Here is a 25867-nt window from a genome sequence, read left to right as displayed (position 1 = left end):
CTTCTATGTAAAAATATGCAAATAAATAAGCGTCAAGAATTGCAGAGAAAAAGTTCAGAAGATATGTAGAAAAAGAGTTTAAAATGAAAGGACATTGGACAATTTTTGATAATGATTAAGTCTTAGAAAAAAGAAGAATATTAATTTTTGTTTTTATTAGTTAAGGGTACCTTTAAACATTAGTACTTTAAGTAAATAACACTGGCGGGGGTCAAGTAACGGGAGGAGGGGTGGGTAGAGAAGTAATATATGGGATAGATAAAAGAAGTTATTAATGATGCAAGAAATATAATTTGTTACCATATGTTACCAAATAAAATTGTTTTAACACCAGTTCTGAAGACAGTCCAGCAGTTCAGCTACCTGGGGTGCATCATCTCCTCAGATGCCAAGATCGACAAGGAGATTGACAACAGGCTGGCAAAGGCAAACCGTGCATTTGGCCGACTGCACAAAAGAGTGTGGAGCAACAAGCATCTGAAAAAAGGCACAAAGATCAATGTTTACAAAGCGGTTGTGATGACAACCCTCATCTATGGCTCCGAATCGTGGGTTTTATACCGTCATCACCTGCGACTCCTTGAGCGCTTTCATCAGCGCTGCCTTCGCACCATCCTCAACATCCACTGGAGTGACTTTGTGACCAACACTGAAGTCCTCAAGCGGGCAGAGGTTACCAGCATCGAGGCACTGCTGTTGAAGACGCAGCTGCGCTGGGCAGGGCATATTTCTAGGATGGAAAACCACCGCCTTCCCAAGATTGCCCTGTATGGCGAACTCTCTACCGGCCATCGAAATAGAGGGGCACCAAAGAAGAGGTACAAGGACTCCCTGAAGAAATCCCTTAGCACCTGTCACATCAACCATCACCAGTGGTCTGACCTAGCCTCAGATCACAAAGCATGGAGGCACACCATCCACCAGGCTGTCTCTTCCTTTGAGAACACACGCATAGCTGGTCTTGAGGACAAAAGGAGATTGAGGAAGAATCGCACTGCTACAGGACCAACGCTAAATCAGACTTTTCCCTGCAGCCGCTGTGGCCGGACCTGCCTGTCCCACATTGGTCTTGTCAGCCACCAGCGAGCCTGCAGCAAACGTGGACTATTGCACCCTTCTTAAATCTTCGTTCGCGAAGCCAAGCCGAGAGAGAGAACACCATTATTTTCTTTTGCACTTTCAGCTGCTGGAATGGCTTGGGTCAGCCACAATTCATGCGGGAGTTGTCCTTGAAAGGGTGGCTTCTGTGAGAGCTTCAGGCCCACCTACCTCACAGGGTGCCTGTTGTGGGGGTGGGGATGGAAGGTAAAGGAGATTGTGAGCCACTCAGAGAGTCAGAGTATAGTGAAAAGGTAGTCCCCTGTGCAAGCACCAGTCGTTTCTGACTCTGGGGTGATGTTGCTTTCACAGCTTTTTCACGGCAGACTTTTTTACAGGGTGGTTTGCCGTTGCCTTCTCCAGCCATCTACATCAGAGTATAGGGGGGGATATAAATCCAATATCATCATCTTCTTCTTCTTCTTCTTGGATTTTCAAGGGAGGGTAATGTTTGTGCTGTCCTATAACCACACAGCATGCTCAGTACGACCATATGGCAGTACACTGAATATGTAAAACCAAGATTTTTGAAATCACCATTTAAGACTGCTTTAGCCTAACACAGTCCAATATATAACCGTCTTCAGTCGCCTGCTAAAGTCAGGGGCCCAGGCAGACTTCTCTGGGGAGCTTGATCAGGAATTGTGGGGCTACCACCGAAAAGGCCCGCTCTTGTGTGCCTACACCAAAGGAGCTTATTTGAAGATTCTGTGAATTCAGGGGGAGGTCTTTGTGAGTTTCCTGCATTGTGCAGGGGGTTGGACTAGATGGCCCTGGGGGTCCCTTCCAGCTCTAGGATTCCATGACTGATGTCCCTATGATCTTAGCTCCCTTGGATACCCCAGTCTCAAGCCACATAGTGTCCAAGTGTGGCTGGATTGGAGATGGCCTGGGTTCCAAAGCTGCTCCACATCTGCCTGACCCAAACTGAAGAGAGCCCGAAGGCACGAGCCTCATCCCGTTGGCCAGTGATGCAGGAAGTCCCTCCCACCCAGGAAAGAGGGAAGGGGCTCTTCCTCCTGTCACCTCCCCAGAGCTTTGATGCGGGTAGTGAGGTCACGGGTGATGTCACAGTGCCCCCCTTGCTGCCTGTCCTGAGCAGCTGCGCTTGGCTGAGGGGAAAGGAGGAAGGCAGGGGGGGAAGGGGGGCAGAACTTGGCAGGAGGGAGGCTGTGATGCACACCTCAGGATCCCTCTCACCTCGGAGACAGTGCTGGCAGCAGCACAGCCAAACCAGCCGGATCCCGGCCTTGTGAAAGCAGTGCTCTTTCGGCGGCTTCTTCTTCCCAGCTCCCTTCTGCCTCCCCACAGCAGCACCATGGAGATTCTGGGCAAAGGTCAAGAGGGCACCCTGCCCTGCCCGCCGATAGCCCCCAGCCCCAGCTTCATCTGCGTCACGGCCAAGTCCCCCAAAGCCAGCGCCCAGTTTGTGCTCCCGGAGACCTGCACCATCCAGCAGTTCAAGGAAGACATTGCCAAGCGCTTCAAGTGCGAGAGCAGCCAGCTGGTGCTGGTCTTCTTTGGGAGGATCCTGAAGGACCAGGCCACCCTCCGGCAGTGCGGGATCAACGACGGGATGACCGTCCACCTGGTGATCAGGTCCCAGCCGAGAGACATGGAAGACCTGCTGCCTTACAGGCCCCGGATGCCAGCCTGCCCCCAGGCCCCCTCCCTCGGCCCCACCCCGTTCAGCCTCGGCACGCAGGGCTCCTGGGGCCCTCCAGAGTCCCGCCTCGCCAGCCCCGAGTGGCTCCCCGTGCCCACCTCCGAGACGATCGTCCAGAAGGTGCGGCAGGTGATCCTGGCCAACCCGGAGATCCAGCAGCTGGCCCAGCAGGTCCCCTCCATCAGCCACATCCTCAACAACGCCGACATCATGCGGGTGATCCTGGACAAGATGCGGGAGATTATGGACTTGGCCCGCAGCCCCGAGATGGTGATGCTTCCGGAGCCGAAGGGCCCCGACCAAGCCCTGGCCAGCCTGCAGAGCAACGTCCCCGGCGGGGACAACCCCTTGCGGCAGCTCAACAGCGAGGTGCAGGAGCCGGGGCTGAACCCGGGCCAAGACTGCTTCGGGCCCAACCCCTACGCCACCCTGGGGAGGGGCCCTTGCCCGTTCCCAGAGCAGGGCACCCTCCGGGGCCAGGAGTGCCATTCCCTGGCCTCCCCCAGCACCACCAGCCTGGGCAGCGTGGAAGGGGGGCTCTGCAACGGCTGGGTGCGTCCTCTGGGGCCCAGCCCCTCTCTGCCCAGCCTGGCCTACTGCTCCGGGATGGAACCCTTCGTCACCCAGAACCCGGACCCTGCCGAGATCCCCCTGATGATTGTGAACCTCTGCAACGCCTACACCAAGCGCATGATGATCACCCTCATGCAGAACGCCCTGCTGGCCTCCCAGAACGCCCAGGCGGGCCAGCAGGAGCAGATCCAGGACCAGGTGACCAACCTCTCCCAGCAGATGCAGAGCCCGGAGATGACGGCCGCCATGTCCAACCCCACCGCCATCCAGGCCTGGGTGCAGATGGAGCAGGGCCTGCAGACCCTCCTGGGGGAAGCCCCCGTCCTCATCCCGTGGTTCATGCTGCGGCTGCGGGGGCTGGAGAGCGCCGCCAGGGGGGGCCAGGGGGCTGGGGCCCCGTCTTGCCCGGGCCCGGCCGTTGCTGAGTAGGGGGGAGAGCCCTTTTGCCTCCGGAGAGGGGGGTGGGGCTCTCACCCTCTCAGGCCCCAGAGAGAGACCCGATGTGGCGACGGGAAGGAGGGACGGAGGCGGACAGGAGCTTCTTGCAGTTGAACTGTCGGGCGTGACGGAGGCCACCCCGCTTGGGAGGGGAAAGCCAGAGCCTCATCTGTGGTGGCCACGCACGGTTGTAATGCGTTGAGTGGAACCCAGCCACTCCTGTGTCATAAAGGAAAGCCATCCGTCTCCCTTGCCTTGTGAGCAGCTCTCATTTCCGGGGGGGGGGGGGATGCTGGGTCGGGGGCTGGGTCAAAAGCCTCATGCAGCATCAGGAAGAACAGGAGGGGGGAGGGAGTCGAGATGCCACTTATAGAATCATAGAAGAGTTGGAAGGGACCTCCAGGGTCATCTAGTCCAACCCCCTGCACAACGCAGGAAACTCACAAACACCTCCCCCTAAATTCACTGGATCCACATTGCTGTCAGATGGCCATCTAGCCTCTGTTTAAAAACCTCCAAGGAAGGAGAGCCCAGCACCTCCCAAGGAGGAAGCCTGTTCCACTGAGGAACCACTCTAACGGTCAGGAATCCTAGAGTTGGAAGCGACCTCCAGGGTCATCTAGTCCAACCCCCTGCACAACGCAGGAAACTCACAAATACCTCCCCCTAAATTCACTGGATCCACATTGCTGTCAGATGGCCATCTAGCCTCTGTTGAAAAACCTCCAAGGAAGGAGAGCCCACCACCTCCCGAGGAAGCCTGTTCCACTGAGGAACCACTCTAACGGTCAGGAAGTTCTTCCTAATGTTGAGTCAGAAACTCTTTTGATTTAGTTTCAACCCGTTGGTTCTGGTCCTACCTTCCGGGGCCACAGAAAACAATCCCACACCCTCCTTTCTATGACAGCCCTTCAAGTACTTGAAGATGGTGATCCTATCACCTCTCAGCCGCCTCCTCTCCAGGCTAAACATCCCCAGCTCCTTCAGCCTTTCCTCATAGGACTTGGTCTCCAGACCCCTCATCCTCTATATGACAGCCCTTCAAGGACTTTAAGATGGTGATCCTATCACCTCTCAGCCGCCTCCTCTCCAGGCTGAACATCCCCAGCTCCTTCAACCTTTCCTCATAGGACTTGGTCTCCAAACCCCTCACCATCTTCGTTGCCATCTTCTGGACCTGTTCCAGCTTGTCTACATCCTTCTTAAAATGTCTAACTTGTCTATATCCTTCTTAAAACTTCTCCCGCCTTTGGCTGCAAAACCCATTGGAGCAGGACTGGCTGGTTTCCTGGAGGTGCGTGACTAGATCATAGAATCAGAGAATCACAGAGCTGGAAGGGACCACAGAAGTCATCTAGTCCAGCCCCTAGAGCATCCCTGACAAGCCGCTGCTTGAAGACTGCCAGTGAGGCAGCCACCTCCCTATCTAGCTGATTCCACTGTTGAATAACTCTTACTGTAAGAACGTTTTCCCTAATATCCAGCAGATACCCTCCCACCCTTCATTTCAGCCCATTCCTGTGAGTCCTCTCCTTTGCTGCCAACAGGGACAGCTCCCTGCCCTCCTCCCCTAAGGGACAGCCCTTCAAAGACTCAAAAAGAGCAATCCTGTCCAATGTTCCCTCTAGGCTGAGTTAGTGTGAGCTAGCTCACAATGTCTTAGCCTCCAGCTCACCCATTTGTGTCTGAGCTCAGGAAAAATGGCCCTGGAGCAAACTAATTGATGCAAGAGCTCCCAACTTTAATGCCAGCAGCTCCCAAAGTGAAATTTTTGCTCACAAGACTCCACAGCTGAGAGGGAACGCTGATCGTGCCCCTCCCCCCCACCTTCTCTTCTCCAGACGGGACCTTCCCATGTTCTGCACACTTCCAGATATTGTGGGGTGCACTTGAAGGGCCTCACAGTGGAATAGCAGGGGGCGCTCAGTAGGGTTGCCAACTCCAGGTTAGAGAATCCCTGGAGATTTTTTGGGGGGGGTGGGGAGCCTGCACAGGGTTTTGGGAGGGGAAGACTCTCAGCAGGGGAGAATGCCCTCATGTCCAGCTGCAATTCTGGAAGACTCCAGACCCCACCTGCAGGTTGGCAAGGCCTGCTAATGCTGAGTATTGCTGATGGGGGAGGTCTTGGCATTTTTAGGGGCCTCGGAACCCCCCCCACACACACACACACACACAAACATTGTTCCTTTGAACTGCTGCACAGAGCTTAAAATGCTTGGGGATCTTTAGCTTGGAGAAATGTCGACTGGGGTGACATGATAGAGGTTTACAAGATTATGCCTGGGATAGAGACGGTGGAGAAAGAATTACTTTTCTCCCGTTCTCACAATACAAGAACTCGTGGGCATTCATTGAAATTGCTGAGCAGTCAAGTTAGAAGGGATAAAAGGAAGTCCTTCTTCACCCAAAGGGTGATTAACATGTGGAATTCACTGCCACAGGAGGTGGTGGCAGCTACAAGTATAGCCAGCTTCAAGAGGCAATTGGATAAGCATCTGGACCGGAGGTCCATCAGTGGCTATTAGCCACAGAGTATTGTTGGAACTCTATCTGGGGCAAGTGATGCTCTGTATTCTTGGTGCTTGGGGGGGGGGCACAGTGGGAGGCTTCTAGTGTCCCGACCCCACTGGATCTCCTGACAGCACCTGGGGTTTTTTACCCACTGTGTGACACAGAGTGTTGGACTGGATGGGCCATTGTCCTGATCCAACATGGCTTCTCTTATGTCTGGGGCAGTGATGCTCTGTATTCTTGGTGCTTGGGGGGGAGCACAGTGGGAAGGCTTCTAGTGGTGGACCTCCTGATGGCACCTGGGTTTTTTGGCCACTGGTTGACACAGAGTGTTGGGACTGGAGGGGCCATTGGCCTGATCCAACAGGGCTTCTCTTATGTGACACAGAATGTTGGGCTGGATGGGCCATTGGTTTGATCCGACAGGTCTTCTCTTATATTCTTATGTCCTCTTATAGCCACAGAGCAGCTGCCCAACCCTCCCAACCCCCGCTGGCCAGCTCGAGTGTTTCTTCCATTTTGCCCTGTGCACCGTTTGCAGCAGCCGTCACCTCCTCATGCATCCGGGGACCTCAGCCATCGCCTAGACCTAGTGGGTGCCCCAATTAAGAAGCTGGCCTCCCAGGAGGCATCCCACAAGACATGACATGTGGTTGTCTTTCTGCAGACAGGCCCCTCCCCACTGGCAGGCATCCATGCTGCAAAAGCAGCCCCATCCACTCCAGCTTTCTGCTCTGTGTTCTCAGTCACCTCTAAGGGTGCCGAGTTCCCCCTCCTCCCCGCTACCAGCTGGTGACGGGTTTGGGTTTTTTTGCCAGATCCAGGTTGGGAAATTCCTGGAGAGTTGGAGGGGGATCCTGGGAGGACACTGCTAGAAAGACCACCCTCCAAAGCCCCCTTTTGCTCCAGCGGGAACTGGAGAGTGCACATTGCAGCCCATTGGCTCTCATTTGATGGTATCTTTTGGACCAAAAGAGCCCCGTGATGCAGAGTGTTAAAGCCGCAGTCCTGCAGTCAGAGCCCTCTGCTCACGGCCTGAGTTTGATCCCAGCGGAAGCTGGGTTCAGGTAGCCGGCTCCAGGTTGACTCAGCCTTCCATTCTTCCGAGGTCGGTCAAAGGAGTCCCCAGCTTGCTGGGGGGGAAAGTGGAGAGGACTGGGGAAGGCAATGGCAAACCACCCCGTAAAAAGGACTGCCGTGAAAACGTTGTGAAAGCAGCGTCACCCCAGAGTCGGAAACGACTGGCGCTTGCACAGGGGAACTTCCCTTTTCCTTTCCTTTGCACCAAAACAGGAAGGTTTCGTAACAGTCATATTTTTCAGGACATCTTCGCCTGGCCACGACACAAGGTGATACTCCACAATGTTCTAAGGCCTTGCGTCAATTGACTGAAGCTACAAAACTCCTTTTTTTCATAACTGATAGAATCATAGAGTTGGAAGGGACCAGGAAGTCCATCCACAGGTCACAGAGGCCAAGGCCTTCCCTTAGAATCATAGAGTTGGAAGGAAGGGATCTTTAGTTGTTCCAGCTTATCTATTTATTTCTTAAAACGTAGTGCCCGGAACTGAGCACAACCCTCTAGGTGAGCTCTAAAAACAGAGTCCTTCATTGATTAACTAATTGTCTTATTATGGTCCATAATATAAACCTACCCGCACAAGGATTGCTTGACCACTGAAGAAGGCTGGTTGCAATACGTCCTACTAGTGTGTATTGTATGCTTTTATTCTAGATTGTGACTTCATGGAGTAGAAGTCCCTGGGGGAATGGGGGGGGGGATATTTGTGAGTTTCCTGCATTGTGCAGGGGGTTGGACTAGACGGCCCTGGAGGTCACTTCCGATTCTGTGATTCTAGGATTCGAAGGGAAGGCCTTGGCCCCTTTGCCCTGTTGTTGGCCCTCCAGAGGAACTGATTTATGTGTGTGATACAGCACAACCACTAGTTTGTGTTAATAATCCTTTTCCACGGTTTCATTTGGAGTCTGCTTAACCATCTCTCTGGACAGCAGGATGCTCACATTCCTGAGACAGATGGGGAATATCAAAGATTTCAGGTTTTCACGGCTGGTAACATCATTAGGGTTTGTAGAATCTTTCGGGATCAAGTGCCGTGTTCTACTGGAGAAAGTTTTCCTTCCAGACGTTTCATTCTCAGCTGCGGAGAACATCCTCAGTGGCGTTGCAGCCGGAGCAGGCGCTCAGACCTTCTTGGCTGCTGTGCATTGAGTGGGGCCAGGGCTCCAGCCTAGAAATAGCAGCTCTCCAGCAGCCCTGGACCCACTCAATGCACAGCAGCCAAGAAGGTCAGAGCGCCTGCTCCGGCTGCAACGCCACTGAGGATGTTCTCCGCAGCTGAGAACGAAACGTCTGGAAGGAAAACTTTCTCCAGTAGAACACGGCACTTGAGCCCGAAAGATTCTACAAACCCTAAAGATGGGGAATATTCTGGCAGGCTGCACCACACTCACATTTGGCCCTGGTATTTTGCCCCATTTAAACAACAGGTCTGCGCAGCTGCCCAAACCTGTTCGTATTCTGTTAGCTGTGTTGAGGCACAGTAAAGCACCATATTGCACACCAACCCCAGCACTATAGACCAGCCCTAGCATCTAGGTCAGAGGTGTCAAACATGTGGCCCTGGGGGCTGAATCAGCCCCTCCCCCCCACAGGGGGCTCCTATCAGGTCCCCGAGCAACTGGCTGTCACTTTCCTGCTCGCTCTCTCTCTCTCTTGCTTCCTTCTGCATCTCAGCTTGCTCAATCGCACAAGAGCTACAGAGCAAAACCTTGATTTTCTCCATTGGCTGAGGCTCCTCCCTTGGGAAGGAAGGGAGACAGCAAAGCTTGTTTTTTCCAGTTTCTATCACACAACAGAGCTACTGAGCCAATCCTCTCTTCCTTCCTCCTCCTGGTCCCCTAGAGAAGGAAGGAAGGAAAGAGCCAAAGTTTCCTTTGCCCAGTTCCCTGGATCACATGGGAGAGATACAAAGAAAGCACCTTTAAGATAATGAATTGATATCCTGCCCTCCACTCCAAATCTCAGAGTCTCAGAGCGGCTCACAATCTCTTTACCTTCCTCCCCCACAACAGACACCCTGTGAGGTGGGTGGGGCTGAGAGGGCTCTCCTAGAAGCTGCCCTTTCAAGGACAGAGGCTCAGAGCGGCCTACAATCTCCTTTCCCTTCCTCTCCCACAACAGACACCCTGAGAGGTGGGTGGGGCTGAGAGGGTTCTCCCAGCAGCTGCCCATTCAAGGACAACCTCTGACAGAGCTATGGCTGATCCAAGGCCATGCTAGCAGGTGCAAGTGGAGTAGTGGGGAATCAAACCTGGTTCTCCCAGATAAGAGTCAGTGCAATTAACCACTACACCAAACTGGCTCTCCTAAGAAGAAGATATTGGATTTGTATTCTGCCCTCCACTCTGAATCTCAGAGACTCGGAGTGGCTTACAATCTCCTTTACCTTCCTCCCCCACAACAGATGCCCTGTGAGGTGGGTGGGGCTGAGAGGGCTCTCCCAGCAGCTGTCCTTTCAAGGACAACTCCCACGAGAGCTCTGACAGACTCAAGGTGATTCCAGCAGCTGCAGGTGGAGGAGTGGGGAATCAAACCAGGTTCTCCCAGATAACAGTCTGCACACTTAACCACGACACCAAACTGGCTCTCACAGCAGCTGCCCTTTCAAGGATAACTCCTACAATAGCTATGGCTTGACCCAAGGCCCTTCCAGCAGCTGCAGGTGGAGTGGGGAATCAAACCCGGTTCTCCCAGATAAGAGTCCGCATACTTAACCACAACACCAAACTGGCTCTCTTTAAGAGCAAGTGCTAACGTTTTAAGCATGTTTTAAGGGTTTTTTTAAAAATTATGTTTCTCTGTGGCCCTTAGAAAATTGTGTCTCTGCTACCTAATCTTAAATAGGTATGCACGTGGCCTGGTCCAACCTGACTTGGTGTGGCCCAACAAGGTCTCATTTACATCAGATCCGTCCCTCACACCAAATGAGTCCAACGCCCCTGAACTAGGTGTTGTAGCAGACATACCCCAAGTTGTGTAAGTCGCACGCCATTAAGGTAGCTCTTCAGTTCACAAGATTGTTATTGAGATGGAAAGAGGAAAGAGGAATCTTCTGCTGATGTCTTCAGACACTTCTGACGCCCTGACTCAGGACCCGTTGTTAAGCTGGGAACCTGGTCTTGACAACCCGCTTGCTCTAGCTAGAGGGACATCTTGGTTCCTTCTGTCACTGGTTCTGCTCAGGATTAGGAAATGGTTGCTTTGGAGGATGGAGTAAAAGCCCAGCAGGTATTCTTTTGCATGTTAGGCCACGCCCCCAGATGTTACCACACCATTGTTTCACACGGCTTTTTTGTAGAAAAAGCCCATCAGGAACTCATTTGCATATTAGGCCACCCCCCTGACATCACCATTGTTTCGCAAGGCCATTTTAGAGAGAGAGTCCATCCGGAACTCATTTGCATATTAGGCCACCCCCCCTGACATCACCATTGTTTTGCACAGGCCATTTTAGAGAGGAAAGTCCATCCGGAACTCATTTGCATATTAGGCCACATCCCCTGACACCAAGCCAGTGAGAACTGCATTCCTATGCATTCCTACTCAAAAAAAGCCCTGGTCACTGAGGAAAGTGCTTGTGGGGGGGTGTTCCCAGGCTTCCCTTGGAGTAGGTTGTGTGCACCCCCATCACACTTGGGGGCTGAGGGTGACCTGTCCTTGCGGCTCCTCTCTTCCTCAGTAGGCCAAATTTCTGGCCTCCCCCTCCTCCCATTCCTTCAGGCCTCCATCAACAATACCTCTGAGCACTGGGGGGGTGGGGGGAGGGAACTGGGGTTTGCAAGAAAGACCCATCCTCAAAGGCCTGGAGTTTGCTCCTAAGCCCGACCCTGCAGAACCCGCTTGGATCTTCTGTCCCAGCAAAGGTTGCCAAGGAGAGACAGTTTGGTGTAGTGGTGAAGTGTGCAGACTCTTATCTGGGAGAACCTGGTTTGATTCCCCACTCCTCCACTTGCACCTGCTGGAATGGCCTTGGGTCAGCCAGAGCTCTGGCAGAGGTTGTCCTTGAAAGGGCAGCTGCTGTGAGAGCCCTCTCCAGTCCCACCCACTTCACAGGGTGTCTGTTGTGGGGGGAGAAGATAAAGGAGATTGTAAGCTGCTCTGAGACTCTTCGGAGTGGAGGGCGGGATATAAATCCAGTATCTTCATCTACCTTACAGGGTGTCTGTTGTGGGGGAGGAAGGGAAAGGAGATTATGAGCCGCTCTGAGACTCTTCGGAGTGGAGGGCGGGATATAAATCCAATGTCTTCATCTACCTCACAGGGTGTCTGTTGTGTGGGAGGAAGGTAAAGGAGATTGTGAGCCCCTCTGAGACTCTTCGGAGTGGAGGGCGGGATATAAATCCAGTATCTTCATCTACCTCACGGGGTGTCTGTTGTGGGGGAGGTAGGGAAAGGAGATTGTGAGCCGCTCTGAGACTCTTCGGAGTGGAGGGCGGGATATAAATCCACTATCTTCATCTACCTCACAGGGTGTCTGTTGTGGGGGAGGAAGGGAAAGGAGATTGTGAGCTGCTCTGAGACTCTTCGGAGTGGAGGGCGGGATATAAATCCAGTATCTTCACCTACCTCACGGGGTGTCTGTTGTGGGGGAGGAAGGGAAAGGAGATTGTGAGCCGCTCTGAGACTCTTCGGAGTGGAGGGCGGGATATAAATCCAATATCTTCATCTACCTCACAGGGTTTTCCCTGTTGTTGAGGAAGGGAAAGGAGATTATGAGCCGCTCTGAGACTCTTTGGAGTAGAGGGTGGGATATAAATCCAATATCTTCATCTACCTCACAGGGTGTCTGTTGTGGGGGAGGAAGGGAAAGGAGATTGTGAGCTGCTCTGAGACTCTTCGGAGTGGAGGGCAGGATATAAATCCAATATCTTCATCTACCTCACAGGGTGTCTGTTGTGGGGGAGGAAGGGAAAGGAGATTGTGAGCCGCTCTGAGAAGGGCGGGGAAGAGGCCTAGAGCAGCTTTGTCTTTGTGCAGGAAGAAGAAGAAGAAGAAGAAATGAAGCTGCCTTCTACTGACTCAGACCCTCAGTCCATCCAAGTCAGTCTTGCCTACTCAGACTGGCATGGCTCTCCAGGGTCTCCAGCTGAGGTTTTCACGCCTACTTGCCTGGACTCTTTATAGTTGGAGATGCCGGGGATTGAACCTGGGACCTTCTGCTTACCAAGCAGATGCTCTACCACTGAGCCACAGCCCCATTCATGGCTCTCCAGGGTCTCCAGCTGAGGTTTTCACACCTACTTGCCTGGACCCTTTTTAGTTGGAGATGCCGGGGATTGAACCTGGGACCTTTTGCTTACCAAGCAGATGCTCTACCACTGAGCCACAGCCCCATTCATGGCTCTCCAGGATCTCAAACTGAGGTTATTCACGCCTACTTGCCAGGACCCTTTTTAGTTGGAGATGCTGGGGATTGAACCTGGGACCTTCTGCTTACCAAACAGATGCTCTACCACTGAGCCACAGCCCCATTCAAGGCTCTCCAGGGTCTCCAGCTGAGGTTTTCCATGCCTACTTGCCTAGACCCTTTTTAGTTGGAGATGCCGGGGATTGAACCTGGGACCTTCTGCTTACCAAGCAGATGCTCTACCACTGAACTACTGCCCCCCCCCAGGAGGAGGAGGAGAAGAATAAGATTGGACTTACACCCTGCCCTTCACTTGGAGTCTCAGCACAGTTTGCCGTCTCCTTCCCTTTCCCCTCCCCACAACAGACACCCTATGAGCAATGTCCCCTCTAAGCGGCAGAGTCTTGTGAGCAAAACTTCTACTTTGTGAGCTCCTGGCATTAAAGCTGTTAGCTGCTGCAGAAATTAGTGTGCTCTGGGGTCATCGTTCCTGAGCTAAGACAAAAATGTGTGAGCTGGAGGCCTCGGCGGGGGAGGGCGGGATATAAAAATAAAGTTATTATTATTATTTTTATTAAAAAGCTGTGAGCTAGCTTCCACCAGCTTAGAGGGAACACTGCCTGTGAGGTAGGTAGGGCTGAGAGAGCTCTCTGACTGAAAACTGCTCTTGAGAGAACAGCTCTTTCTGACAACTCGTGACTGACCCAAGGTCCACCCAGTGATCACAAAGCGGACATCTGAGATGCTTTGCAGTTAGAGTTGTCAATTTCAGGATGGGAAATTCCTAGAGACTGAGGTGGGAGAGGAGGATGGGGCAGTTTGGAGAGAGGTAGTAACTCAACAGGGATGTGAAAACCTCTGAGACTGCTGTTTTCCTCAGAGGAACTGAGCTATGAATTCTGGGAACAATTTGGGATTAGAATAGCCAGCTCCAGTCTGGGAAATTCCCAGAAATTTGAAGGCAGTCCCTACAGAGTGGGGATTTGGGGAGGGAATTCACCTAGAAAAAATCTATGATACACCCTCGAGTCTGCCCCGTGGTAAATCCACTTCCTCTGGGCTAACTGGTTTCTGTTCTCTGGAGATGAAGAAGAAGAATTGCAGATTTATGCCCCACCCTTCTCTCTGAATCAGAGCCTCAGAGTGGCTTACAATCTCCTATATCTTCTCCCCCCACAACAGACACCCTGTGAGGTGGGTTGGGCTGAGAGAGCTCTCCCAGCAGCTGCCCTTTCAAGGACAGGGTCTCAGAGCGGCTCACAATCTCCTTTCCCTTCCTCCCCCACAACAGACACCCTGTGAGGTGAGTGGGGCTGAGAGAGCTCTCCCAGCAGCTGCCCTTTCAAGGACAACCTCTGCCAGAGCTATAGTTGACCCAAGGCCATTCTAGCAGCTCCAAGTGGAGGAGCAGTTTCTCCCAGATAAGAGTCCCAGATAAGAGTCAAACCCAGTTCTCCCAGATAAGAGTCCACACACTTCACCACTACACCAAACTGGCTCTCTGAGTGGTAATCCCAAGAGAGCTGCAGGAACTTTGAGGCTGGCAGGCCTCGGATGCAGGGGAAGACGGAGGGAGGCCCAAGCTAGACAGGGAGGAAAACCCTGGAGGGATTTCCCAGGGGTGGTCCCCCGGCTCTCTGTGAGGTCAGCAGTGATGTCACAGTCCAGGCAGGGGCCCAGAGAGGATGGGCCACTGGTCAGCAGCAGAGGGGAGGAGGAAGATGAAGGAACCCGCCAGGTTGTGAGGGAGCAGAAGAGAAAGGCACCATCTCGCTGGTATGTGCACCCTGGCCTTGGCAAGTGTTGAGACGAAAGGGGCAGCAGACCAGTGGACCCTTGCCACCCCTCACCTCTGCAGCAGCAGCCAGCACCAACACCTGGGGGGAGACGGCCCCCTTCCCTGCTTCTCCCGGCACCTCTGCTCTTTTGGACGGGACCATCCCAACCGGCCTTCTTCGGGCAGCCATGTCTGAGAGCAAAAAGCCCTCCCGGCGGAAAGCCTCCGGCTTCCGCACCATCAAGGTGACCGTGAAGACCCTTCAGCACAAGGAGCAGTTTGATGTCTCCGAGAACATCCTCATTCAGGACTTCAAGCAGCAGATCTCAGAGCGTTTCAGCACCCCCCCGGAGCAGCTGTCGTTGATCTTTGCAGGGGAGATCCTCAAAGACCAGAAGACGCTGCTGCAGCACAAGGTCGGGGATGGAGCCAAAGTCCACCTTTTCATCAAGTCTCAGAGGAGGCCTCCGGGGAACTCAATGCTGCCGCAGAAGAGCAACGCACCCAACATGACCTTCCTGCCACCCCCAAACGGGTTCCTCTCCAAGGAGCTCCCAGAGGCAAGTCTGACCCTACCGGAATGGAGCGGGCAGCCGGTAGACCTCCTGACCTCCTGCCACGAGCTGGTGGCCCAGACCATGGAGAGCCTCTTGCTTCAGATGGTCACCCTGAATCTGGACCCCTCCATCTTGAACAGGAACCCCCTTCTCTTGGGCTTCCTCATCGGGGTCACGGGCATGAACGTCCTGGGCCTGAACGCCGCCGACGTTACTGAGTTTGTGAACGACGCCCAGGACCAGGAGATGACCCGGCAGGAGCTGATCAGCGAGGTGATGCAGCACCCACTGTTGCAGAACCTCTTTGGGGACACGGAGCAGGTCCGGCAAATGATCATGTCCGTCCCTCAAATGCGGCAGCTGGCCGAGCAGAACCCGGAGATCAGCCACATCCTCAGCAACTCCGATTTCCTGCGAGAAATGATCGACGGAGCCACCAGCTCGGCGGTGATGGACGAGATCATCCGGAACCACGACCGGGCCCTCAGCAACCTCGAGAGTGTCCCAGGGGGATACAGCGCCTTGCAGCAGCTCTACAATGACATCGAAGCGCCCGTGCTGAACGCAGTCCAAGCCCAATTCCAGGGCAACTCCTTTGCCCCCCCGGAGAACAAGCCCTCTTCTGGAGGGACCACGCCCTCGGCCAGGACGGAGAACAGAGAGCCTTTGCCAAACCCCTGGGCTCCCCAGTCCAATAGCAGCGGGGACAATTTCTGTAATGGTGACATCAGCGGTGCCGGCAACGGGGCAGGACAGAGCTACATCTTGCTGGCCTTAGGTCCTGGCGTGAGACCGGGAATCAGCAAGTCCGAGAACATCCAGAATATGGTCAACCAGCTCACAGAGAACCTGGAGTTCATGCAGAACATGTCCGGTGCACTCTCTGATCCTGACGGCCCCACGCAGGCCTTCCTCGCTCACTGCAACTCTTCCTCGTGCCACGAAATCCCGCCCTCTCAAGGCTGGGTGCAGCAGCTGCCCCCCAAGCTGGCCAAGTCGGAGGCTGCAGCCCTCCTGAACAACCCCCGAGCGCTGCAGGCCCTGCTCCAGATGCAAACGGGCCTCCTGACCCTCATGCGGGAAGTCCCGGATTTCCTCCAAACCTTGTCTGACCCAGACGTAGAGCCTGAAAGCATGGAGGACTCGGACGAGGGAGAGAGCCTGTCCTCGGATGAGGGGAGCCTCCTCTCCGGGGATGAGAGCCTGGAGCTGGCCAGCGAGGGGTCCGGAGGGGACGAAGACGAGTCCATGGAGCAGCAAGGCCCCGAGGCCCAGTACGAGACCCAGCTGCAGCAGCTGAGCACCATGGGCTTCCCCAACCGAGAACAGAACCTGCAGGCCCTAATTGACACAGAAGGAGATATCAGTGCCGCCATTGAGAAGCTAACCCATACCGACGCCTCCTAGCCACAGAGTTACCTTTGCCTCTTGTAGGGTCACCTGACACACTAAAGTCAGCATGGTGGATATTAACCATGGTGTGCACACCTGGCTGCTTTGCTGAGGCCAAGACCTGCCTGGGGGTGAGAACAGCTGGGCTGGGGGGGGCAGGCCGGGCCAGAGGCCAAACGCAGATAAAACATCCCCAGAGATGCTCGAGGGCCGCTCAAGGAACGAGCTTGTGTTGCCTGGTCACCCCAGGCGGGGGCAGAGGGGCTTATCCTGAGTTGCTCTTTGTGGGGGGAGCACAGATTCCTGGCTAGATTCTTCTGGATCCCATCCCCCGGGGGCCTTGGAAATGGAGCGCTGGGGAGGCGCACTCGACTGCTGCTAGGGGTGCCAATCCCCAGGTGGGGGCAGGGGAACCCCCAGTTTGGAGGCCCTCCCCCCGCTTCAGGGTCATCAGAAAGCAGGGGAGGGGAGGGGCGGAAATGTCTGCTGGGCACTCCATTATTCTCTTTGGAGACTGATTCCCTTAGGGCAGGGGTGGCCAACGGTAGCTCTCCAGATGTTTTTTGCCTACAACTCCCATCAGCCCCAGCCAGCATGGCCAATGGCTGGAGCTGATGGGAGCTGTAGGCAAAACAACATCTGGAGAGCTACCGTTGGCCCCCCTGCCATAGGGTACAATGGAGAATTGATCAGCAGGTTCCTGGGGCTTGTGGAGGGGGGGTGTTTTTTTGAGAGAGGCACCAAATATGCAGCATAGCATCCAGTCTGTCTCCTCAAAACACCCCCTAAGCTTCAAAAAGTTTGGACCAGGGGGTTTAATTCTACGAGCCCCCAAAGAAGGTGCCCCTGTCCTTCATTATTTCCAGTGGAGGGAAGGCATTGGGTGATGGCCAGAACTCCCTTTGGAGTTCAATGATGCTTGTCACACCCTTGCTGCTGGCTCCACCCCCAATGTCTCCTGGCTCCACCCCAATGTCTCCTGGCCCCACCCCCAAAGTTCCCAGATATTTCTTGAATTGGACTTGGCAACCCTAACTGTCGCGCCCCATCCCAATTCTTAGCTTGGGGACAGAAATCGCCTTGGGCTCCTTGACAGCGCTTGGGGGGGAGAGCTTTGTCCCCAAGGCCTGGGAGGAGGAGGAGGAGGGGGAGGAGGAGGCCTTCTTCCAGCCTCAGTTCTTCTAGTTGGGAGACTGCTGGGCTCAGGGTTGCCAACCTGCAGGTAGGGCCTGGAGCTCTCCCAGAATTAGACATGATCTCCCAGGTGACGGAGACCAGTTTCACTGCAGAAATGGCAGGTTCTGGGCGGAGCTCTGCAGTATCCCATGCCTACCTAGAATGTTCCTCAAGCTCCGACCCCAGATCTCCAGGAACCTTCCAACATAAAGTTGGCATCCCTAACTTTTTTTCCTCTGGAGCTTTGGAGGTGCAGACTTTGGGTCAACATTATAAGGCTGTCAACCTCCAGGTGGGATCGGGTTGCCAATCCCCAGGTGGGGGCAGGGGACCCTCTGGTATGGAGGCCCTCCCCCCACTTCAGGGTCATCAGAAAGCAGTGGGGGGGAGGGAAATGTCTGCTGGACACTCCATTATGCCCTATGGAGGCCGATTCCCATAGGGTATAATGGAGAATTGATCCGTGGATATTTGGGGCTTGGGGGGGGGCTTTTTTTTTTAGATAGAGGCACCAAATTTGTGGCATAGCATCTGGTGCCTCTCCTCAAAACACCCCCCTCCCAATGTTTCAAAAGGATTGGGCCAGGGGGTCCAATTCTGTGAGCCCCCAAAGAAGGTGCCCCACTCCTTCATTATTTCCAATGGAGGGAAGGCATTTAAAAGGTGTGCGGTCCCTTTAAATGTGATGACCAGAATGCCCTGTGCAGTTCAGTTACGCTTGTCACAACCTGGCCCCTGGCTCCACCCCAAAGTCTCCTGGCTCCACCCCCAAAGTCCCCAGGTATTTCTTGAACTGAACCTGGCAACCTTGAATCTTCAGCTCGCCTGGAAAACATGGCTGCTTCGGGGGGTGGACCGAGGTCTCTCCCCTCCCCAGGCCCCACCCCCCAACCTCCAGGGATTTCCCCACCCCAGAGCCAGCAACCTGGGAACGGTCACTGCTGTGGGCTTCCTCCCTCCGCCCCATTTTGAAGGGGCAGCTTATTCATCGAGTTGAATGGGAGAGGGACTCAGGGGGTCACCTCCACTTGGGAATCCCCCCCCCCCCCCGCTTTTCTGGGGTCAGGATTTTGTCTCCCCTCCCAGAGTCGGCTGCTGCTGCTTCCTCTGCAGGTGCCTTTGGGGTCCTCAACTTTGTCTCAGTTTGGGAGGCGAGACGTGAAGGGCTTGGCTCTCAGCATCAAACCACAAAATACGGGGGGTTTGCTTGTTTGCACTGCTTTGCTCATGTCCAGGCCTTGAATTCAGCAGGAGCTCACAGGAGCACAGCTCCTGATCCTTTCTGAGGGTTCCCCCTCTCCCTCCCCACCTACCTTGTCCATTGAATAGGAGGTGCAGCTGCATAACAATCCCTGGATTAGGGGAGCGGGCAGCCAGCCAGCCACCAGGGGCTTTGCCACACCTCCAGCAGCTCTCATTAACCCCTGGAGAAGCCCACCCAGACCACTCTTTCTCCACTTCTTATGTGATTTTGGGTGGCGGGGGGCTAGCTGGCCTCTTGACTGTGTGTGTGGGGGGGGACGAAGGAGAGCCCCAGGCGAATAAGGCCAGCTTGGGCTGGCTGGATCTCTATCCAACCCAAGCAGGCCTCGCTCGCCTGGGGCTCTCCTTTTTTGCATCAGGTTGCTTTTGGCTGGAGGGGCATATGCTAATGAGCGCCACCACCTCTTTTTCTACAAAATGACCGCTGCTCATGTCCCCTGAAGTGACACAGCTGGGATGACCAACTCTAGGTTGGGACATTAGCAGGGAGGGGCTGCGGCTATTCGGTAGAGCTTCCGCTTAGCAGGCTCCAGACCCGGCCAGCATCTCCTGGCAAAAGGACCAGGCAGCAGCGGATGAGAAAGACCCTGGGGAGAGAGCGGCTGCCAGTCTGAGCAGGCAAGACTGACTGTGGCGGACCCCAGGGGGGCCTGCTTCAGTAGAAGGCAGCATCGGGGATGTTCAGCTTCTCTCACCTTGGAAACCCTCCGGGGGGCTTAATTTGGCTGCAACTTGGTGGCATTTTCCACCTGCAAAAAAATAGAGGGAAAGAGGCCTGGCTTGGTTTTCTCTGGGGACAAAACACATTGTTTGGGGATGGGGGGACTTGCTACTCTGGCCTTGTGCTGGACCAGCCGTTAGCCGGAGAGGTTTCCACTTTGGAGCCCAGGCAAGGTCACGGGGCTGTGTAGAAGGCTCCACCCTCAGAAGCTGAGGACTCCAGAGCAGGGGCAGTCAAACGGCGGCTCAGGAGCAAAATGTGGCACTTCCCCACATATTATGTGGCTCTCAAGGGTCCCACCACTCTGTTGGTCAGCTTGGAAAAGGTTTTCGTCTATTCAAATCACTGTTCCAAGCCATGCCAACTGGCAGCTTGCAGAATGCATTCAAAGATAAAGTTGCTTCCTTTCCCCCTCCCTATCTATTTCCCTCCCTCCATTCCTTCCTTCCTTTCTTCCTCCCTTCCTCCCTCCCTCCCTTCCTTCCTCCCTTCCTTCCTTCCCCCCTTCCTTCCTTCCTTCCTTCCTTCCTTCCTTCCTTCCTTCCTTCCTTCCTTCCTTCCTTCCTTCCTTCCTCCCTCCCTCCCTTCCTCCCTCCCTCTTTCCCTTCCTCCCCCTCCCTCCCTCTCTCCCTTCCTTCCTTCCTTCCTTCCTTCCCCCTTCCCCCTTCCCCCTTCCTTCCTTCCCTCCCCCTTCCTTCCCCCCTTCCTTCCTTCCTTCCTTCCTTCCTTCCTTCCTTCCTTCCTTCCTTCCCCCCTTCCTTCCTTCCTTCCTTCCTTCCTTCCTTCCTTCCTTCCTTCCTTCCTTCCTTCCTTCCTTCCCCCCTTCCTTCCTTCCTTCCTTCCTTCCTTCCTTCCTTCCTTCCTTCCTCCCTCCCTCCCTCCCTCCCTTCCTGTCTTGCAGCTCTCAGACGTCTGGCATTTACTCTCTCTGGCTCTTACATTAAGCCAGTTTGGGCACCCCTGATCTTGATGCCTCTTGGGGGCTTTCCCCTCCTCAAGGTTGGTGCCGCAACTTCACTCCACCCAGTGATGCAGTGATGGTGTGGTTGGTGGACACCACAGCTCCTGAGCCCTTTGGTTTGTCAAAAAGTGTGGGGCGATGAAACATTTGGGCAGAGAGAGCACTAGTGAAAGGAAACACAATGGAAATCTGAGCAGACATGGGGGAGAAAGCCCTTTATTGTGACTTTTCGGTGAGAGTGGTGAAGAGATGTCGCTTCTCCGTGACCCTCCGCCCAGGCAATGCTGCTCAGTGAAGCTCTTCTGGGTTCGGAAGGAGCTCCCATGAATGACCTCTGCAGGTCTGGGGCGACTCTTTGCAGATATAAATGCTTGCTTCTCCTGCCACTTAGAGGCCACGGTTAGTAGAGTTCGATCTCAGGATGCCGCTGGAGTGGAGTTTCGTCCTAGTTGCATGGATGACTTTTCAGGATCAAGGACAGCTGTTCAGAAGGGAGGGCCCCCCCCCCCTTATCTAGGCCTGGCTCTTGCCTTTCATGGAAGAGAGCACAGATCTGGCTGAGTGTCCAGGAAGTCATACGTGCCTCCTGCGGGAGGGGGTAGTGCCCACCTGGACCTTTTTTTGTAGCAGGAACATATGAACATGAAGCTGCCGTCTACTGAATCAGACCCCCCTGGGTCCACCAAAGTCAGCCTTGTCTACTCAGACTGGCAGCGGCTCTTTCTCCAGGGTCTCCAGCTGAGGTTCTTCACGCCTGCTTGCCTGGACCCTTTTTAGTTGGAAATGCCGGGTATTGAACCTGGGACCTGCTTACCAAGCAGATGCTCTGCCACTGAGCCACAGCCCCATTCATGGCTCTCCAGGGTCTCCAGCTGAGGTTTTTCAGGCCTACTTGCCTGGACCCTTTTTAGTGGGAGAATGCCGGGGATTGAACCTGGGACCTTCTGCTTACCAAGCAGATGCTCTGCCACTGAGCCACAGCCCCATTCATGGCTCTCCAGGGTCTCCAGCTGAGGTTCTCCACCCCTACTTGCCTGGACCCTTTTGAGTTGGAGATGCCAGGGATTGAACCTGGGACTTTCTGCTTACAAAGCAGATGCTCTGCCACTGAGCCACAGCCCCATTCATGGCTCTCCAGGGTCTCCAGCTGAGGTTTTTCACGCCTACTTGCCTAGACCCTTTTTAGTTGGAGAATGCCGGGGATTGAACCTGGGACCTTCTGCTTACCAAGGAGATGCTCTACCACTGAGCCACAGCCCCATTCATGGCTCTCCAGGGTCTCCAGCTGAGGTTTTTCACGCCTACTTGCCTAGACCCTTTTTAGTTGGAGAATGCCGGGGATTGAACCTGGGACCTTCTGCTTACCAAGCAGATGCTCTGCCACTAAGCCATTGTCCCTCCCTTTGCATATTAGGCCACACCCTTTGCATATTAGGTCACACACCCCTAATGTAACCAATCTTCCTGGAGCTTTCAGGAGGCCCTGCACAAAGAGCTCTGTAAGCTCTTGGAGGATTGGCTACATCAGGGGTGCATGGCCTAATATGCAAAGGAGTTCCTGCTACAGAAAAAGCCCTGGTGCCCACCACTTTGGAAGAAGGAGCCCTGATGAGACCCCTGTAGGAGAAGTTGTCCCTGGTTGACCTCAGGGATGACCACCCAGCGGACCACGTCCCTTGTGGGTGCAGCGGACCTCAGCAGACGGTGGCTACAGGCAGCCTTGGAGGAGGAGATGGGTCATCTGGAACCCTTGTGGGGCAGATTCAAGCCTGTGCTTTGGTCACAATGAGCATTGATCTTTACCAGGAGAATGACAGATGTCATCTCCATCCCCTGCTGGTTCTCCTGGATCTTGGCCTTCTGCAATAACATCTTCCTGGAGAGAAGGGTTGGGCTGAGAGAAGAGCCGCTGTGCTTTCTGTAGTCCCACACGGACCGTTCCCACAATGACTGGCCAGTTCCATAAGGTGGCATTAAGGGGTGCTGCTTTGCCCCCACGGTATTCATGCCAAAGGGTCCCATGGGGATCCGTCCTGCCCACCATCCTGCTTCCAAAGTCCTGCACAGGACCCTGGAGAGAGCCAGCTGTGCTCCAGGGGTTACGGGCGTGCAGGGCCGGTGCCGGGGTTTTGGTTCCCCAGGCCAGCCGCCCACTAGTGCTCCCCCAGAAATTTAGAAAACAGAGAATTGTAGGAGAAATGAAGAAACTTTAAACTATTTACATTGTTAATTTACAGTTTTTTAATTTTAAATTTTATTTTTGTTTTTAAAAAAATGTGAAATTAAGCAATAAAAATCATAAGAATACTACTTGATCCTTTTAGCGGGAGGTGCCAGGGACAAGTCCTTGTGCATGCGAGAAAGATGCTCTGCTACGCAGCTGGGGCTCCCACCCCGTGGCTCATTGAAAGCAGAGCAGGAAGGAGGAGCAGACAACTTCAACAGCAGCCAGTTTTTAGAAACTGTCATTGGCTCTTCTTCAGCTTTTACAATTGGTTAATTCACCTCTGCCAGGCTCCAAGAAGGGCCCAGCACAGGCGCTGTTCATGGGGGAAGGCAGGCTCCAAGGGGCACACCCGCTGCATGGCCCTAGGAAACCACCTACTTGGCCTTCTCCCATGCCCTGGCCATGCGAGTGTGGACTCTAACCTGGGAGAAACGGGTTTGATTCCCACCCCCTCCTCTCCACCTGCACCTGCACAGTGACCTTAGGCCACTTCCGGTTCTCTCAGAGCTGATCCTCACAAGGGCCGTTTCTGTCACAGCTCTCTCAGCCCCACCTACCTCACAGGGTCTCTGTTGTGGGGAAAGGAAGGAAAGGAGAATGTAAACCCTTCGGAGTCTCTGAGTGAAGGGCAGGGCAGAATCCTAGAATCATAGAGCTGGAAGGGACCTCTGGGGTCCTCTAGTCCAGCCCCCTGCACAATGCAGGAAACTCACAAAGACCTCCCCCTAAATCCACAGGATCTTCATTGCTGTCAGATGGCCATCCAGTCTCTGTTGAAAAACCTCCAAGGAAGGAGAGCCCACCACCTCCCAAGGAGGAAGCCTGTTCCACTGAGGAACCACTCTAAACTCACAAACCCCCCCCCCCCCCCTAAATCCACAGGATCCTCATTGCTGTCAGATGGCCATCTAGCCTCTGCTTAAAAACCTCCAAGGCAGGAGAGCCCACCACCTCCCGAGGAAGCCTGTTCCACTGAGGAATCGCTCTAACGGTCAGGAAGTTCTTCCTAATGTTGAGCCAGAAACTCTTTTGATTTAATTTCAGCCCATTGGTTCTGGTCCTACCTTCTGGGGCCACAGAAAACAATTCCACACCATCCTCTCTAGGACAGCCCTTCGAGTATTTGAAGATGGTGATCCCATCACCTCTCAGCTGCCAGTGGGTTGAAATTAAATCAATGGGTTGAATGGGTTGAAATTAAATGGTAGGTGGGGCTTTCAGATGGCAATCTGAAAGCACTGAGGATTCTGTGAATTTAGGGGAGGTGTTTGTGAGTTTCCTACATTGAGCAGGGGGTTGGACTAGATGACCCTGGAGGTCCCTTCCAACTCCAGGATTCTATGTTGGATCAGGCCAGTGGCCCACCCAGTCCAACACTCTGTGTCACACAGTGGCCAAAAAAACCCAGGTGCCATCAGGAGGTCCACCAGTGGGGCCAGGACACTAGAAGCCCTCCCACTGTGCCCCCCACAAGCACCAAGAATACAGAGCATCACTGCCCCAGACATAAGAGAAGCCATGTTGGATCAGGCCAATGGCCCATCCAGTCCAACACGCTGTGTCACACAGTGGCCAAAAATCCCAGGTGCCATCAGGAGGTCCATCAGTGGGGCCAGGACACTAGAAGCCCTCCAGCTGTGCCCCCCCCAAGCACCAAGAATACAGAGCATCACTGCCCCAGACATAAGAACATGTTGGATCAGGCCAGTGGCCCATCCAGTCCAACACTCTGTGTCACACAGTGGCCAAAAAACCCCAGGTGTAGCGGTCTCAGAAGTGCTTCCCCAAGAACAGTCGTGTGACTCCTTCACGGATCAGCTTTGTTTTCACCCCGTAAATGATGGGGTTTAGCATGGGGGGGACTATCACATAAAGATTGGCCAGCAGGATGTGGACATGGCGGGGGATCTGGTGGCCAAACCGGTGAGTGAAAAAGGAGAAGAAAGCTGGGGTGTAGAACATCAGTATGACACAGATGTGAGAGCCGCAGGTGTCCAGGGCTTTGTGGCGGGCTTCTTTGGTTGGGAGCTGGAAGATGGCACGGATGATCAGGGTGTAGGACACACCAATGAGCACAGAGTCGACCCCCAAAGTGGACAGAGCAGCGGTCAAGCCATACACCACATTTACGGTGATGTCCGCACAGGCCAGGCGCGCCACCCCCATGTGCTCACAGTACGTGTGTGGGATGTCCTCGTGTCCACAATAGGGCAGCCTACGCAAGAGGAACACCAGAACCACCACAGCGGAGAAACCCCGCAGGAAAGCTGCCAGCCCCATCCTCTGGATCACAGAGCGGGTCAGGATGGCCGCATGCCTCAGGGGGTGGCAGATGGCCACGTAGCGGTCAAAGGCCATCGCCAGCAAAATGGCAGACTCGGTGGCAGAGACGAAGTGGATGCAAAACACCTGCGCGAGGCAGGCCCCGAAAGAGATGGCCCTGGAGTGAAACCAGAAGATGCTGAGCGCTTTGGGGACCGTGGTGCAAGACAAGAGCAGGTCGGTGGCTGCAAGCATGGCCAGGAAGACGTACATCGGCTGGTGGAGGCCAGGGTCCAGGGCGATGGCGACCATGAGCACCACGTTGCCCACCAGGGCCATGGCATACATGAGGCACAGCGGGATAGAGAGCCATAGGTGAAATTCCTCCAGGCCTGGGATGCCAAGGAGGAAGAACCACTGAGGAACCGCCAAGCGGCTGTGGTTGGTGGCGGACATGGTGGGATGAGGCTGCTTTGGAAGTTCTCCTTGATGTTGCTCCTCCTTCTGGCCCAAAAGAGGCGATGCAGCCACCTTCTGCACCCCAAGCAGGGAGCTCTTCCTACGCCGGGCACAAAAGCCAGAACCTGAACTTTTCTCGGAAGTTGCTGTGACCTTCTGCTTCCCAGAACTTGAGAGAAATTGTGGGATATTTCAAATCAGTCTTCCGACCTGCCTGCCTTTTGGACTTCGTGAGGGGCTTGGCCGGACGGCTGCTTTCAGTGGGGAATTCCTCAGGCTGGGAGGACGGGACCTTCAAAACAAATCCATACATTTCGTTGGTTTTCTATGACAGCGTTTGTTGTCCCTTTCTTTAAAA

At 54.3% G+C, this 25867-nt stretch overlaps 3 protein-coding genes and 1 non-coding gene across 4 annotated transcripts; 2 read left to right on the top strand and 2 right to left on the bottom strand.

Moving 5' to 3' along the window:
* The first annotated feature begins 2416 nt into the window (after positions 1-2416).
* LOC132590990 (ubiquilin-1-like) lies at positions 2417-3766 on the top strand. Its single transcript, XM_060263877.1, has one exon. It carries the CDS (start codon positions 2417-2419, stop codon positions 3764-3766), a length of 1350 nt encoding a protein of 449 aa, XP_060119860.1.
* A 10637-nt stretch (positions 3767-14403) lies between these two features.
* Positions 14404-16549, top strand: LOC132591001 (ubiquilin-1-like). The gene has a single exon (XM_060263888.1). The coding sequence runs from the start codon at positions 14680-14682 to the stop codon at positions 16453-16455; it is 1776 nt and encodes a 591-aa protein (XP_060119871.1). The 5' UTR covers positions 14404-14679; the 3' UTR covers positions 16456-16549.
* A 5062-nt stretch (positions 16550-21611) lies between these two features.
* Positions 21612-21683, bottom strand: TRNAT-UGU (transfer RNA threonine (anticodon UGU)). The gene has a single exon. It is a non-coding gene; the product is annotated as a tRNA-Thr (tRNA).
* A 2875-nt stretch (positions 21684-24558) lies between these two features.
* On the bottom strand, positions 24559-25506 carry LOC132591002 (olfactory receptor 52D1-like). The gene has a single exon (XM_060263889.1). The coding sequence runs from the start codon at positions 25504-25506 to the stop codon at positions 24559-24561; it is 948 nt and encodes a 315-aa protein (XP_060119872.1).
* Between the last annotated feature and the right edge of the window lie 361 nt (positions 25507-25867).

This window comes from Heteronotia binoei, unplaced genomic scaffold (assembly GCF_032191835.1).
Source record: "Heteronotia binoei isolate CCM8104 ecotype False Entrance Well unplaced genomic scaffold, APGP_CSIRO_Hbin_v1 ptg001301l, whole genome shotgun sequence".
In the NCBI taxonomy this organism is placed as follows: domain Eukaryota; kingdom Metazoa; phylum Chordata; class Lepidosauria; order Squamata; family Gekkonidae; genus Heteronotia; species Heteronotia binoei.
Note: the sequence above shows the minus strand (reverse complement) of the source record. Positions and strands in the feature narration are given on the sequence as shown.